The sequence below is a fragment of the Colias philodice genome, chromosome 12 (genome assembly GCF_061535455.1).
Source record: "Colias philodice isolate Cphi_HAF_F1 chromosome 12, ilColPhil1 Martin Lab GWU primary, whole genome shotgun sequence".
Lineage (NCBI taxonomy): Eukaryota > Metazoa > Arthropoda > Insecta > Lepidoptera > Pieridae > Colias > Colias philodice.
In genome coordinates, this window is record NC_143097.1 from 2941547 (window position 1) to 2958653 (window position 17107).

At 35.6% G+C, this 17107-nt stretch overlaps 2 protein-coding genes across 14 annotated transcripts; one reads left to right on the top strand and one right to left on the bottom strand.

Annotated features, from left to right (window-relative positions):
* The first annotated feature begins 292 nt into the window (after positions 1 to 292).
* Positions 293 to 3589, top strand: LOC149483844 (15-hydroxyprostaglandin dehydrogenase [NAD(+)]-like). Its single transcript, XM_089701360.1, has 6 exons — positions 293 to 471; positions 1211 to 1334; positions 1473 to 1579; positions 1855 to 2028; positions 2449 to 2603; positions 3026 to 3589. Exons 1-6 carry the CDS (start codon positions 379 to 381, stop codon positions 3129 to 3131), a joined length of 759 nt encoding a protein of 252 aa, XP_089557486.1. The 5' UTR covers positions 293 to 378; the 3' UTR covers positions 3132 to 3589.
* Positions 3590 to 4460: 871 nt separating this feature from the next.
* Positions 4461 to 16314, bottom strand: tral (LSM14 family protein trailer hitch). 13 transcript variants are annotated; one of them, XM_089701346.1, is made up of 9 exons: positions 16081 to 16314; positions 14182 to 14364; positions 11960 to 12069; positions 10948 to 11176; positions 9347 to 9546; positions 8529 to 8689; positions 7943 to 8089; positions 7363 to 7538; positions 4461 to 5603 (listed from the first exon to the last, which is right to left on the bottom strand). In XM_089701346.1, exons 1-9 carry the CDS (start codon positions 16199 to 16201, stop codon positions 5596 to 5598), a joined length of 1335 nt encoding a protein of 444 aa, XP_089557472.1. In that variant the 5' UTR covers positions 16202 to 16314; the 3' UTR covers positions 4461 to 5595. The 13 variants fall into 13 exon arrangements, with proteins under 13 accessions (XP_089557472.1, XP_089557471.1, XP_089557470.1 ...); XM_089701345.1 differs by having other exon boundaries at positions 10948 to 11179; XM_089701344.1 differs by having other exon boundaries at positions 14104 to 14364; positions 16081 to 16313.
* Between the last annotated feature and the right edge of the window lie 793 nt (positions 16315 to 17107).

Below are 17107 nucleotides of genomic sequence, written 5' to 3' on the forward strand. Positions count from 1 at the left end.
GACAAATAAAGTAAAACTATCCAAATGCTTTGTTTTATTTCTGCCTCTCACAAAGGAGACGAAACTTACGATGCATGAGATGGAATTTCCGAAACATATGACTCGTAGTACGTTGCCTATTTATAACAGTGTCCTGTGAACCGGCCATACGACATACGAAACTGAAACACTGAATCGACGTCGGCGTACGGAGGACAGCGAGAGTGGGATGCAATCGTGCGTATATTTACTACAAGGGAAGTTGGGGAGAAACGGGGAGACCTCCTCCCCTTCATTCCGAACCCCCTTCGAGCCGAGGTGTCTCGATCGAAACACACCCACATCGGTTGTAGCGGCCGCCGCATTTGGGCGCAGTCTTTATAAAAATAGATAATTAATATGGAGTTAAAAGGAAAGGTTGCTTTGATCACCGGTGCGGCTGCCGGTATCGGCCTCTCGTATTGTGAAGAGTTATTGAAAAATGGTGCCAAGGTAAGTTTTATTATAAGAATTCAGGATCTTATTTTACACAATTTAAAATCGTTTGTGCAGGATAAAGGTTTAATGTTAACTACAATAGAATTGGGAAAATTAGAAAAAAAACGTAAATATATTTATGAAGATTTGTTAAAAATTTCTAAGAAAAGGCGTTTCTTACTTTGATGGCATGTTAAAATTTGTATTGATTTCTGGCGGCGCTCTATTATTTTCCTTAACTTTCGTATCGGTCACGGTGTGGTTACTTCGTAGCGCACCTTTTTATGGCAGGACATCATTCTTGAATTGATTATTATATTTTATTACACATACCTAGTAGATATTATCTGCTTAAGCTATTTAAGAACATTTTAACAAATTATCTTTTGTGAGTGTTGTGAAAAAACAGCAGATATTGAATTATATCTGGATGGGTCATGAATTAATTTCAAATATTCGTAACTTCAAACAAATAATTACTTAAATATATGATATATCTCAATAAAAAAAAAACAATCTAATATGCTTTACTCCTGAATTAAAATATATATGTATTAGAATAGAAAAATAAAAAAAATAGAAAAGTACCTATGTATGTTCCTAAGTAACTACCCATGGAATTAATGCGAGGGCTGTACGTGGGCTGTACTGTAACTAGTGCAGCTTAGGTGCTTGACACAAATAGTTATTGTTTCATCTAATTTAATCACGTTTTACACTGAGCTGGGCTATGAAAGTGAACTGTACTTTTCAGGTTTCTTTATGTGATATTGATTCTGAGGTCGGAGAGCAAGTCGCCAATGAACTTGGCGCAAAATATGGGCGCAAAAATGTGCTTTTTTGTCAATGCGATGTCACAGATTATCCACAATATGAAGGTGAAAATTATAATCATTTCGCTACTGAAAAGCTTGCTCGTATGCTTGCTCGCTAGCAATTTGTGTTTGTTACAATTTGTATATATAATTATGTAGTTACCTAGTTATGAAACTAAATATAATTTATTTATCCAACAGAGGCTTTTGAAATGACGATAAAAGTATTTAACCGGTTGGATATAGTTATCAATAATGCTGGCGTGATGAATGATCGATTTTGGGAGTTAGAAGTGGATGTAAACCTGGTATGTATTGTGATTAAAATACACCTAATAAATTATCTCACCTAATATTTAAGTTCAATAGGATCATAATACTTAAATGATTAGCCTGCATAAAAAGGATGTATTGCAAGGAATCACTTCAAACGTAAACGCTTTTAATTTGAAGGCTTGAAGCGATATGATTGGTTATTTAAAACACATTCCTCGTACATTATTGGTGAAAAAACACCCTAAATATAATTAATACAATGGCAACGCTGATTTTTGTTAACAAACTTAATTTAAATTAATTCTAGAATGGCGTGATACGTGGAACTCTGTTGGCATATCGATTCATGGGTAAAGACCGCGGTGGACTTGGAGGCACCATCGTGAACACAGCATCTACTGCTTTCGCTAAGCCACAAGTTTCCACACCTATTTATACTGCTACCAACTACGCAGTTGTAGGCCTAACGAGGGCTTATGGAGTAAGTTTAATGAAATGCTGTAATTCATCGTCTATCACTAATATTTTTAAATTTTAAAAGACCACACAGGGCCAGCAGCCGCACGAAGCTACGAGTAGTCAGTGTGGACGTGGCTCTGACGTTTCTTTTGCTACTAATGAAAGCCCTAATTCATAATTGATTTTGTTTTTTTTGCTCATAACAGATTTGAATATATTTTATTCTATGTAACTATTTCTATTATACGTTTTAACAATTAGGGTCTTAGAAATGACGAGTTGGCTTTTTGAGTAAAAAATATATTATCTCTCTTTTGATCTTAATTATGTTAATTACAATGATATAATCGTAGAAAAGAAATCAGATATAACTTCTTAGTTGCTCCACCCAATAATAATTTTATTTAAATTACGTTGTATCTTACCAATGAGTTAATTTCAGGATCAATATCATGTAAATCTGACCGGAGTGCGAAGCATAGTGTTGTGCCCCGGCCTCACCGACACTGGGCTTATCAAAGACATTCGCAAACAGCTGATGTCTTCCGAGTATGAAGCTGCTTGGCAGAGGGACAATGCAAATTCCAAAACTCAGAGGTATGGATTATTTTCAAAAACTTTTTTATAAATATCCTTTCCCATTTTAAATCCTCGTCGGTGTTGGCGTGCACGCCTCGTTGCAGTGCCCTCACCTAGATTTGAAGCCCCTTAGCCCCTATAACTACTTTTTTTTTAGTAATGTATTATCTAGTGTAGTTATCAAATTCTATTTAACGGTTAAGCGTGTTAAGAGAATTTAATATGAATAAGACTTCATATACACATATTATATTTACATAATTATTATGCAATGTATTGTGTAAAAAATAGAGCTTTTCAAAATAGTTTTTTAATCAAGAAATTAAGAAAAAGTAATTTTCTTATTTATAACAGAAAATCCATTCAGCTGTTCTTGAATTAAGTGATTTATAAAGTTAATACGATTTAACACAACTATGTATTTATTCTTTTGTTTTCAGTGCTGAACACGTTGCCAGGTCCCTGATCGATATCCTCCAAAAGGCTCAAAGTGGATCCGTGTGGATCGTAGAAAACGGTCAACCCGTGCGTGAATGGCGCGCTTAATTCCTAACCTAACTTACCTTATACTGACTTCGTTTTCTATACTACACTCATTTTATACTCTTTCAATTTTGATACGTTATATTTAAATATTATATACTGTTCGTAAATATTTTATTGATATACGTCCTGGTAGGTAATCTAATATAATTTGAGAAATCTTCGAGTGAATGATTTTCAGTTACTTTGTACTTTTGTTGCCATTTATGAAAATGTAGGTTAATAATTAGGTAAGGCTCAAATTAACGTAAATACGCTTCTATGAATAATTAATCTTTTCTCAAGTATTGAAACGATATCTTTACATAATATTGTGGTTGTGTAAATATTTTGTTTCTCGTAGTGTTAGTGGTTAAGGTCAGCATATTTTTATTATAATATATTTTATACATGTAAAGACGTAGTGGTAATGTGCTAAGTTATAACATTCGTATTACCCATAGAAATCTAAATAACAAGACACTAGAAGTCGTAAGCGTGCGTGACCTTGTCGCCACTCAGGTGATTTGCACATCACCAGTTCCATTCGTCACTGTTCAGTTGCTCTGGAGACGTATGAGTGTATACGTGGTGTGTTTCAGCAATTCCCATTGCGGAAATTCTTCCACAAGTTGTAATTATACTTATAAAGGAATAATATTTCATCGGAAAATATTTTTTTTTAGAAATAATTCCGTTTTTCCTTAAAATTATAGAATATTTACAAGTATTACGAGTGTCACCATAGTAATCGAAATAACAATGAATGACACAGTCGACCATTCTTATTATCACGTTTGTTCGTATTGGAGCAAAAAGTCTCATATACTCAGGGATGTTATTCTAAAATAAACCGTAAATTCGTGCGTTAGGATACATATTCAAAAGCTTAATTTAATAGATAAGTTAGTTTTCACTAAAATCAAGCTGTCTAATAAAAAGCATAGTTTACTTGTGTGTACTGTTTAGCTTTCGGTTTGAATGTGTTGATTTTGGCGACAGCAGTTTTCATACGAATTATGACATTATAGCACTTCTATGTGTCTTGTTATTTAGATTTCTATGGTATTACCTATATTTTATTGCAGTAAAAAATTCAATGATTAGGAAGTGTAAATCATGTGTACCTATGTTTTGAAATCAAACACATATTCATTACTTCTGCAGTTTTTTTTCTAGACTGGTTGATTTGATGTATACTGTTATATTTTAAAATTTCTTTATATAATTTTATACTGTATTTGTTAAATGTATTGTGACTTGAAAAGTTGTACAAGTACGTCAGTACGAGCTTAAATTTAGGTTTGCAATAAAAAGAATTGTTCAAATATGATGTTTTAATCAAAATAACGGTTGGAAGATTTGTAGTAAATGTATATTTCCGTATTAATACAATCACCAGGTACAGTTTTTGAGTTATAGATTTACAAACATTTTATTTGTCAAAAAAATTTTTGTCTTCACATTCACTCAAAAAAGGACATGAGCCGATTGACATACATTTTTACATACATGAGAAAGCAGTCCTTTTCTAACAAATTTATACTAAAACTTTGTGATACACTGGATCAAAGCTCACATTATTTGAATCCTGTGACGTATACAATTTAACTACATATTTAACGATATATCAATCTGTATAAACAATTCAAAATCCAGTGATCTGTCACAGGATCCCGCACAGTCCTACTATTACAATACAATTTACATACACATGACAGTCAAAAAATAGTCATCACTATACAAGTTTCAAACGAGAGCAGTACAAACTGATAAATTACAATCTGTCCAGCAGAAATACAACTCTGTGTCGACAACTAGTAGGACTGCCACTGTCATTGCTTAAGAAAAATGTGCAACAACAGAAATATAAAAACACATTTATAATCTATTCGTTACAATAGGCACAACTGCATTATAGATGAGAAGCTATGAAAATATATGATTTGATTGGGCTTCAGACTGTTCCTTGAAGGTGCGTCCGAAACGTTACAACCACATTTACATTGCCGCACGATAACAACAGACGAGCCACCTTCACGAAACCGACACTATATATAAATAAACTTTCAATTATTCTACGCGGGCGATTCGGTAGCCTCAACGTAACAAACTAGGTTGACTCTCGATCACAATAGCCTTATATCAATCTGGTCGACTTTACAATTTCGAGGTCAACATGAAACAATCAGCCCAATAATTTGAACAAACCATTCTATACTTACAACACTTAGGTGCCTCTGGACGAACATGTTTCGTTCTCACGGGAATTTCCAAATAGCTCCTTCCATATATTGGATACAACACTGTCACACCATAGCAATGTCCATCAACTAATATCTATCCATCCTTAACATTCCCGATAAGAGTTTACGATAGAACAATTAACACACTTTCTATCACCAACATTCACTTTTCCGTTACTTAAGTGTTCGTTTAGTCCTCGCGATAATAAATTAAGATTCGGCGTACCCTCCTTCATCCAGTCCTACTTGGCTGCAAATAAAACAAATAAGGTTTGTAAATATTTTCTGTAAGTAACATTTTCAATGAAAAATCTTTTATAAATAAATAAATTCTAAATTGAAAACAATTGGTTGTTGGTTCACTACCTGACAAGATAAGTAGTATGTAGAAAACCATTCGTAATATTGGTGTTTAATTTAAAAATTCGATAAAAACAAGTGGAACTAGTGAAGAAAATAGTTTTCTGGTATGCCAAAAATGGAAAAAGGAAACGGGGAGACAGATTAGAAGGTGGGAAGATGAAATCGTTACAACAGCGGGCAAAACATGAACGAGGACAGCACTGAACAGAAAACATTGGAAGGGAATGGAGGAGGCATGTGCCATTTTGAAATTACGGCAAACAGACCAATCTGCCTATGTCGACTAAGTCAATTAAGTTTTTATGTGAATGAAGTTGGAAGAGGCCTTTGTGTCACAAGGACACGCCAACACCCACAAAGAAATTTAATTTTATTTATAAAAAAAAAATGTAACCTGTAATATTGGCAAAAAAGGCTATAAATAAATGTATATATATTATATGTATAACATTTGTCATTATTTTACAATTGTTGTGTCTGATTAAGACTAATAGATGAATAGTGTGTATATGTCACGGCTAAAGGTAGGTGAGAACATAAACTTAAGATTAGCCGGCTAAACTTAGGTTTATTTTCGACGAGGTGTTAATGTTAGTTTATTCTATCTTTAGCCGGCTAAACTTAAGTGTAACCGCAGGCCCGTGGCTAAAAATGTCGGGGTGGGTAGATTTGGTTAGCGCCGGGCCGGTGGAGGGCTTGAGGGGCCCGCACAGTGCCAGAAAACACTCGCCCTGTTCCTTACATGTATTTTAGTAACCAAATCTACCCACCCCGACTCAGGGCAGAAAGCTGGTGGCTAGGTTAGGTTAGGTTAGAACTCTTAAGACCCGCACGAGCCGAGCGAGCGCAGCGAGCGTGCTGCGGCAGCAGCCGGCGAAGTGCCAGAAAACACTCGCCCTGTTCCTTACATGTATTTTAGTAACCAAATCTACCCACCCCGACTCAGGGCAGAAAGCTGGTGGCTAGGTTAGGTTAGGTTAGAACTCTTAGGACCCGCACGAGCCGAGCGAGCGCAGCGAGCGTGCTGCGGCAGCAGCCGGCGAAGTGCCAGAAAACACTCGCCCTGTTCCTTACATGTATTATAGTAACCAAATCTACCCACCCCGACATTTTTAGCCACGGGCCTGCGGTTACACTTAAGTTTAGCCGGCTAAAGATAGAACAAACTAACATAAACACCTCGTCGAAAATAAACCTTAGTTTAGCCGGCTAATCTTAAGTTTATGTTCTCACCTACCTTTAGCCGTAACATATATACTAGTAGCGGACCGCCTCCTCGGTACAGTGGTTGACGCGTGAGCGTAACACCGAGGAGTCTTGGGTTCGATTCCCGGTGGAGACGAAGAAAAAAAAATGTCTCGGTCTGGTATGACACAGAAGCCTGATCACCTACTTGTCCCTAAAGAAAATCGATCAGTGAAACAGATGTATAATGCATCTGCCCCTTACCCCACTAGTAGAAGCGTAGCGTGCCTTGGCGGGGCCCCGTATAAAAATTTGTTTGTGGGCCCTTAGGAAGGGTAAAGATTTCTTACAAAAGCGCACGTTGGGGGCCCCCTTGGCGCGGGGGCCCCGTGTAATTGATACGGCAGATACGGCGGTAGCTACGCCCCTGCGGCCACTAGGGACATGGGACGTTCACTTACCGGTAGCGGCGGGCTGCGCGGGCGGCACGCTGGGCGCGCTGCGCTGGCGGTGCGCGCCGGCGTGGCTGTGGTTGCTGTGGTTGTGGTTGTTGTGCGCGTGCGCGTGCGGCGTGTGCTGCGGCCCGCCGCGCCCGCGCCCGCCGCGCATCGCCCGCCAGCTCGGGAAGTACGACATGCTGCAATCGAATACAATCATTATTGTTACGTCATGTGGACACGGTGAAATAGATGCAACTATAGTTAGGTCACACCCCGGACACTCCATACAAAATTACCGTTTTGACAGTCACGCTGTAGAGACTGCAAATGTGTGTGTTAACGCTTTATGGTTGGCACATTTGTGACTAGCGTAAAAAAAAATCGCGTTTTTCTAATGAAATACATCCGTAAACAGCACAATATCTAACCATTTTCTATGAAAAACGATAATCACAAATCCAAAATAATAAAATTACTTTAAGTCAATTTGATTAATGTTGCCAATCTTCGTTGTGTATCGTCCTTGTAGAAAATTGTGGACCATTTATAGTATTAAGATGTCGTTGTCACGACAAATAAATAAATAGCAGTGTGTACATACGGCTGGTGGTGCGGGTTGTGCGGGTTGTGCGCGCGCCAGCCGGGCCGGCCGCGCCAGGCGCCGCGCCGCGCGGACGCCACGCCGAACGTCTCCGAGTTCAGCTTGCGCTCCGTCCGCCAGTCCGTCCGCTGGCTGCGACCTTTTTGCCTAACAACAACATAAACATACAGATTAACGGTCTTACTAATAAAATGTTATCCATTCGCTATGCAATGGATTAGTTATTGCAATAACCTGTCTTCTTTTTATGATTGACGTTTCATGTGAGCAAGAGCAGGACACAGCTATGGTAGAAAATTATTCATTGTTTAACTTTTTATTAGTAAAAATGTTTGTTCGCTGCTCGAACACTGTAAATGTGTTGTGGAAGATGAAAATGGAAAAAATATGTAGTCAAAAACCGCCAGACAGTTCTTTGCCATCAACAATATGATGTATAACAATTATTGAAATGTCAAATTAACTGGACATGAAAGAGCGATTACAGAATTTACTGGTAAGTCTCATTGAATAACTGCTACAACTAAAGCAGTTCTGCTTCTAATAGTACGTGTAGAAATATTACATATATAAATACAAAACCCACCTCTCAACAGCCTCACACGAGATGTTATCAAAGAAGCTCTTCTTCTTATCGTACCCCATGAAGTCGTCTTCTTGTTCCGCCTCACCCGCGCCAGTCTCGTTGCCCGAGTCGTCCTTCTTGTCCACTTCGCCCTGGAATGGAACCCCATCAATTACAATGGGCTGTGGTGCGAATATTAATTATTTGGAAGTGGGAAAATCAGTTCAATATACATAACTTAAATACTAATAAACTCAGAATAATTTTAAGGTGCTGTTTAATTTTTTTTTTTCTTTTGACATGTGTAATATTGTGAGAAAGCAAAAATAAAAGTCAACTATTTTTACAACTTCTTGTCCACTTCGCCCTGGAATGGAACCCCATCAATTACAATGGGCTGTGGTGCGAATATTAATTATTTGGAAGTGTAAAAATCAGTTCAATACACATGTAATTAATTTAAATACTAATAAACGTAGAATTATTTAAGGTGCTGTTTAATTTTTTCTTTTGACATGAAGTAACATTTTAAGAGAGATAGAATAATCCCATATTTTTTGGGAACAAACAATTTTTAAATTGTTTTCAAAATTTAATTTCACATAGTAATAACACCTTTTTTGTAACTACATTCTTGTAAATAAATGTAATTTGAATTTGAATTAAGTATATTATTGCTGCTATATATAGATTTTTATTTAAAATTATTATTTATCTGAATTAGGTCAATAGTTTAAAATTAATAATATTATATTTCAATAAATCACTTCATTTAATAATTTATTACTCTAAGTAATATGTCCAATAAAGTTACAAATAATAAAAAAATAAATGCTTACACTAACATTATTCTCCACTTTCGTCTCCCCATCTGCTATCTTGGCCTTGGCCAGCTGGCTGCGCAGTTCCTCAAACTCAGTGTTGGCCTGCTCGAAGTCGTAGTCGTTGTCGAACTTGAGCGTGTTCTTGTTGCGGGGCACGAAGCCGCGCCCGCGCCCGCGGGACCGGCCCCGCCAGCCGCCGCGGTTGTAGCCCTGGCCTGGAAACGTACGGAATATTAGTATATTGGCATCTTACTAATATGTACTAATATTATAAAGAGGAAAGATTTGTATGTATGTATGTGTGGTTTTCACGCATAAACTACAGAACGGATTTTGATGAAATTTGGCACAGATAATCATTAGACCCTGAGAAAGAACATAGGCTACCTTTTATTGCGAAATATGTACCACGGGCGAAGCCGGGCGGACCGCTAGTCTTAATATATATAAATCTCGTGTCACAATGTTTGTCCTCAATGGACTCCTAAACCACTTAACCGATTATAATAAAATTCGTACACCATGTGCAGTTCGATCCAACTTGAGTGATAGGATAGTTTAAACATGTAGGTACCACGGGCGAAGCTGGGGCGGACCACTAATATGTACTATAAAAGTTTGCGTTTGTTTGTTACTACTACACGAAAAAACTGCTGAACCGATTTTTATGAAATTTGACACACACAGACTTTTTTATAATTTTAATTCGGTTCAGTATCGGCTGTGTGTTGATCGATCAGTCAGTCAAAACGTTTGCGTTTTATATAATGAGAGACTTAGGAATAGTATAAAAATATATATCTGCTTCAGAATTTTTCAATTTGGTTCAATACATTTGAGTTAAATAGTTACAAACAGTAATTTTTTTATATAACCATAATAAATTGATTAGGATAGAAATTGAACAATATTATTGTATTTTTCGGTCTGTTTAATATGAAAAGGGAAATTATGAGCAATAAATATTATGTTTATTGTTTACTGTTTCAGTTACAAGAGTAATGATGATGATTTTACTGTTTATCATCATTTAGCATACATATTGTAGTTTGTCATTCAAGGAAATTATTTTATTCTGTGTATTAAAGTACAAAATTGAAATAATTTATTTTATATCTGCCTGTTTATATTTAATAAAATATAGAATTGGGTAGTACTGCTTAAGTATTTCTCCAAAAATTAAGTAAATCCCTAAACATTTTATTAATTAAATTCCCTAAAGTTTAATTTAAGATAATTACATATTATGTAGAAATACAAACCACTCCAGAAGCAGCCATAGCTAGCTATAAAATTAGTTTTAGCATCAATAAAAAGCATCCAATTAAAATGGCCATTATTTTACATTCCAATTACTCTGATTTTAATCTATTGATTGATTGATAAAATATATGAATTGACAATTTTCCTTGTGATGAAAATGTTTGCATCTGCATTCTGCATAATAGCACTTGTTAAAACATTCAAGCATCAAAACCTCCCAATCCTCCACGACCAACCATCCAGTCATCAGTTAATAAAGCTCAAGCATTAATACAAACCAGCATAACAAATGTTAATACACTCTAGCGTCCAAAGTTCACACGGTTCGTCCAAACAAATCACTTGTGCCTTACTTTCAACGAGCTCACCGGGCTGGTGGTGGTGCGGTTGTTGTTGATTGTGTTGTTGATTGTATTGTTGATTGTGTTGTTGATTGTGTTGTTGTTGCGGCTGCGAGGGTTGGGAGCCGCTGGACTGTCGCTGGCGGCTGCGCGAGTTCTGTCGCGGGCGGTTCGCCGGCTTGTTCGTGGAGCCGCCGCGGCGGGACTCGCGCTGGGTGGACCCGCCCGCGCCCGAACCAACCTGCTGATAGGCGGCCTTTTTAGCATGTATTGTGTGTAGCTGTATTAGTACATAATTGAATATAATACATATAAATTATAAACAATTTGTCTCACAAGCGGCTATTAAAATCGTCATAAAAGTTAAAAAAAAAAAATTCGAAGTCCTATTTATTTATACGCTCAAGAGAAAACTCTGCCCAAAGCGGGGTAGGCAGAGATTTGGATCGGACAAGTTTGAAAACGTAATTAAGTTTAGTTGTTAATTGAATGTATATAAAATGGAAAGCAACAATTTCTATTATAAAGAGTTTTATCTGTTCTCGGCCCATTGTTTTCTGTGCTGTTTAAAATCGCTTTATTTTTTTGTTGATCCTATGCAAAGTAGTGTTTTTGTCTGTTTGATTTCCATAAACCACTGTAGATTGATAATAAATCATGAGAATTAGGCGGTTAATACAGCGTCCTTTGAAATATCAGAGAAATTATTGATTTTATGAAATTATGACGTTTTCTTTAACTTTACCTGTATAATTGTTTTAATAGGAAAATTGTCAGCATTCCATATGAATGAATGAAGTCTCCTATTTAATAAATCACCTTTGTACAAAGTGGGTTTGTCAATAATATAAATATGAACATTCACTTTTTTAAGCTTTTCGAGTTTTTAATAAGGGATTTTGCATCCTACCTAAATCAGCTAACCTTCACATTTCAAATAAACACAAGTACAACACAATATTATGTTACAATTATTGTTACGATTAAATTAACTTCAAGTATACAAAACAATAGTGAACATTACCTGGGTACCCTGGTCCGCAGTGGGGCTCTTCCTGTGTCCCACGGCCGCCGGTGTTCCCGACCGAGACGCGCTTTGCTGCGAACCTCCTCCAATCAAATCTAACATAGAACCTAAAAGGATAATTTGTAATCATGTAACCATAATATTCCGTAAAATAAATTATTTTACTACATTCAAAGCATTTTGTTTGCAAATTATAGGCAAAAGAAGCTTTGCTCATAAATAAAAAATATATGCTCTTATATTTACTCTACTTATTACATTATTTGTGATAAAACTAAAATATGCTAACAGCAAATTTACTAACTTGCTATACATATAAGTACCAAAATACATTCTAATCTAGATTAAACACTAAACAGATATGTGAAGATGATTAAAACAAACAATGATACAAAATAATAAAGCAAAATATATATTTTGTTTTGATATTTTTATAAAATAAATTATTACAAAAATATCAAAATCAAATATGGTATAGTATGGAATGATACTTCAAGCATGAGACCAAGGAATGATTATGTTGCACAGATTATGTTGCGATTTTTCATGTTAATTTGGTTATTTTCGTACTTTTGTTATTTTTTTTTCATTAATAAAAACCATTAACACCATAATGTTTATTTTTTTAATAGGTATAATAATAGGCATGACGACAGTATCCATAAATGATCGTATTAGTGTTTTTAAGGGAAAATGTACAATAAATTAATTCAATATAGTGACTTAGAAATCTTTAAACCATTAAGATTAATGAGATTATCAATAAAATAAAACATTGAAATTCTGCAGTTAGCCATTTTGACTAAAACACGCGTGACGTCACGCTTAAGTAAACAACTCGCGTCAGATGTGTTTTGTTGTTATGAATATGTTGAGAATACGCATTTTTATTTATTTTCTATTGTTTCACGTATGCTTTATCGACTCAGAACAGAAATACAATTGCGAATTCACGAATACGTGGTTCGGGGTTCTCCGCACCAACTTTATACAATCATTTCTTATTATTTCTCGCTTGAAATAATTACTAACACATTTTTGAGCATTATTTTTATGTGGATTCATACTGCAATACTGCACACCACTCATAAACTTTGAAATTCGTTTCTATAACACATATTAAATAAAGACTTTTTTAATTTTCTTCGCAATGCGTACAAATAATTACGTATTTACCAAAGTTTGACGTCACGCCTACGCCATGACACCTGTGAGCTGTTTTGGCACAGTTAATAAATATTTTTTGAAAAATGGCTTTTATCTTCGTTAAATTTAAGTATATTACCGAAATATAGGGTTTTTCTTGTATAGTAAACGTATACACACATTATGGAAGAGGATTTCAAAATCTTTCGTCATGCCTATTGTTACTTTGAAATATATTTCAAAATATAATTTTAATTTTTAACCCAGAAAATACTGAGTAATAATATTGTTTTATTCATTGGTAGCTAAGTACTGAGTAGCTCTTATGAAGTATGATCAATTTATTATTGAAGATTAATCAAACCATTAGTAAAAAATTTATAATGAGAGAACTTGTAACAGATATACATACAAAATACAGATATTATGTATACAATACAGTACATAAATAAAAATATCTAAGAAATGATACCACAAGCCAAGTTGATATTATCATTAGTAATAATATAAGCTACATTACAAGACAGGCAGTCAGTGTTACAAGAATATTAGAATACAAATACTCAAATATTCTTATATCATAGAAAAGATCAAAGTATGATATTAGTCTACTAAATAAATGTGAATTTAGGAATGGATTTATAGAATTTATTAAAAAATTGGTGACAAATATAAACAAATGTGAATATATTCATCATAAAATATAAATTAATATTAGTGAAAGTTAGTTATTTAGAAAGAGGCTAGTGAGGTGGAAGTTCATGAAGGCTGCCTGTAAAGCTACAAAAATCGCAAGATAGTATATGGCAAAGCAAAAGCGTGAGCTCTTTACGTAAATATTGAAGAAAAACCTTGGTCTTTCACTTGGTTGTGATGTACAACTCCGGATCCGATAGGAGCTGTAACGGGTTGTTGCGGAGCCAGATCCACTGACGTTTGTGGGGACAACTCACTCGTCTTATTCATTTGAGGATGCACACTGCTCGGAAACCCACCCATCGGATAATATTGTGGATACTGTGTTTGTCCCACAACTGGATGGTTATACTGCCCCACATATTGCCCTTGGTTACCGCTTCCGATCGATGGTGGTACAGACATCTGCACGATGGCAGGGTCGTTGGGTAGCGAGGACACATTGTTGACCACACGGATGTCCTTGATGTCAGAGCCACGGAACAAGATGTAATCATACACTTGGCTCTGCGGAGCCACTGGATACTGAGTCTCTCTGTCTTCAGTACCAAATGATCGCACTGTAACAGAAGTTTTAATTTGTTTTAAATATTAAGGTAAATTTGTATACTCTAACAATTGAAAATCATAATATGGTCAACAGGGTTGGGTAAAGTGTTTTAAAATGTTAGACACTTAACAATCATATTTATTTTCATATCCATATAAAATTTCAAATGAATATAAGAAAAAAAATCAAATACAGTGTAAACTCTATATAACGTCACTTAAGGGACCGTGCATTTTTCGACGTTATAGAGAGTGGTCGTTAAATGGAGAGAAAGGATAATTGCATGATTGGTCCCGAGACAGGAATATTATTTTGACATTGCCTATGAAACCATGTTATCATCGCTTGATCAAGGTCTTCATATTGAGGTTTCTTCAATTTTTTGGCAGATCGTCTATCTTCTTCAGCATGCAGAATTTTTTCTTTATTTTTCTACGACTGCATTTCTGAGAATCTTCGGTATGTCAGTAAAAAAGAATGTAAACAACTACATTTTCATTGATTTCGGCAACTTAGTCAGTACTTCCTAGTCCTAATTCCTAATTGTAATGTCTTATTGTGGTCGTTAATTAGAGTGAGCGTGATGCTATATGGAGTGTATTATTGTATAGATAACAATATAAACCAACCAAAGTCGAGAAATCTTGACGTTATACGGAGTTTGACGTTAAATGGAGTGTCGTTATATAGAGTTTACACTGTAATTAAATTCGGTTTTTTTTTTTAAACATTGTTATATTCTGGATATCATTTAAAATTTTAGCTTCATTCATTATTACATATGGTACCATGATTACTTAAGAGAAAGCGCTACAACGGAAAAGGGAAATTAGTGTTTATTGGATCATCTGTCGTATAACGTATTCCTCCCTAACAAAATTAACATAACGAAACAAACTTTTTGCATTTCGGAATCTAATGGCTGGTTCACACTTTGATTAGTGCGAGTGCAGGTGATGAGTAGTACTACGTGTGGACAGCGACTGTTTAGTGCGAGTGTTTAGTAGGCTGTGTAGTAAAGTGAATAGAAGCGTGTTCTATTTTTTGCGAGTGGACTGCGAGTAGCCACGTCCCGCGCGCCCTCCCTTCCCCCTCACTCGCAGCGTGCCTGCACTCGCACTAATCACCTGCACTCGCAGTCAATTGGACACTACTCGCACTACACACCTGCACTCGCACTAATCACCTGCACTCGCAGTCAATTGGACACTACTCGCACTACACACCTGCACTCGCACTAATCACCTGCACTCACACTAATCAAAGTGTGAACCAGCCATTAGTTATTCATGTTTTGTAGCATATGAACGGTGATTTTATCAACAATCGCTAGTATTAGTTCGAAATAAACACAATACGACACTTGTTTACAGCAATATAATCGTTATCAACGTCATCAAGATGAAACCTCGGTCACAAAGGCGGGGACCAACAAGTATACACTGAGGGTAGAATAAAAATAACGTGCTCACTAAAAAAGAACAAGATTTTAGTAAATGGTTCATAATGAGAGGTAATATAAGGTCAATAACTTCTTATATGATATTAAAAAACTAAGGAACAAAACGACAAATAGAAAGTCGACTAAACAATTTTTCTCAAAACCACAATACGTTGCAATTAAAAGATATTTTTCTTCGAATTTTGTAATACTGTAACGGGTTATAAGATTGAATTAAACGAAAACAGGACATAACAAAATAATAGCATCCATTTGTCAACTTACCGCTAGCTAGAGCAATCGTACATTCCTGGGGATCAACGGTGAAGAGACGGCCTTCATAGCGGATGTCGGCTTTTGATATTAGGCTTATTTTTGAGCCTAATTCAGGCATTCCAGCACTCATCTTGTCACTTTGTAAATTAACTTTCGATGATTAAGATTTTTTACGATTTCGTCGACCATATACCAACAGCCACAAAGTAAAATGACTGACGGGAAGTTGGCAACAAGCGACAAGAGTAGCGTTTATAAACAGCTGAGAATACAGATAAAATATAGTGAATTTTTTTTGCAACGTAATTTTAATTAAAAATCGCATTTAATTATTAACAGGGAAAATTGATCCTTTTTTAAAACTACGACTAGTTATATAGGTTTTCGTAAATTGACCTTTATTTTTTGTATTTCACTTATGTAATTTCGAGGAAAGATCTTGTTAAATCGTTTAAAAAATTTATTTTTGTAAAGTTTTCTACTATTTCTGCGATTTTAAAAAGCCTCCATGCATAGATTTTTTAAAATCGCAATATATCGCAAAATAAAACATCCCGAATAAGTATTCAGAGAGAGAAGTCAAAAGTAAAGTGTGATAATAGAAAATTCTAAAAATAAATTCAACTGTAAAGTTAACTTTTGAACTTCCGTACGAGCCGAGCGAGCGAAGCGAGCAAGTCGTGGCAACGGCCAGCGTAAATATTCAAATAGGTAGCGAGGAGCGAAGCGACGAGCGTGTTAGGTTAACTTGAGATTGAAGCTTGAAAATTGATATCATGATGATATTATATTATTCTCTATACTATATACCTTTGGAATGAACTGCCGATAAACATCAGACAATTCCAATCCCTAATCAGTTTCAAAAAGCTTGACCGAAATCATTATTAAAACCTGACTCGGTATATAATGAAAAAATGAAATGAAAACTATTAAGATATTGCATAGCTTCTATCGCGGGCCTTGAGCGTGCCCGGACCGAATCGAGAAATTCCGTAATGAAAAAACCTCACGCTCCCTACTCCGACGGGCTCGG

Coding starts and splice junctions, on each gene's coding strand:
- tral (XM_089701333.1), bottom strand. CDS start 16,201: ATGAGTGCTGGAATGCCTGAATTAGGCTCAAAAATAAGCCTAATATCA. Junction 8,090..8,528: donor TCGTGTGAGGCTGTTGAGAG/GTGGGTTTTGTA, acceptor TGTTGTTGTTAG/GCAAAAAGGTCGCAGCCAGC. Junction 7,539..7,942: donor CACAACCCGCACCACCAGCC/GTATGTACACAC, acceptor ATTCGATTGCAG/CATGTCGTACTTCCCGAGCT.
- LOC149483844 (XM_089701360.1), top strand. CDS start 379: ATGGAGTTAAAAGGAAAGGTTGCTTTGATCACCGGTGCGGCTGCCGGT. Junction 472..1,210: donor TATTGAAAAATGGTGCCAAG/GTAAGTTTTATT, acceptor TGTACTTTTCAG/GTTTCTTTATGTGATATTGA. Junction 2,029..2,448: donor GCCTAACGAGGGCTTATGGA/GTAAGTTTAATG, acceptor AGTTAATTTCAG/GATCAATATCATGTAAATCT.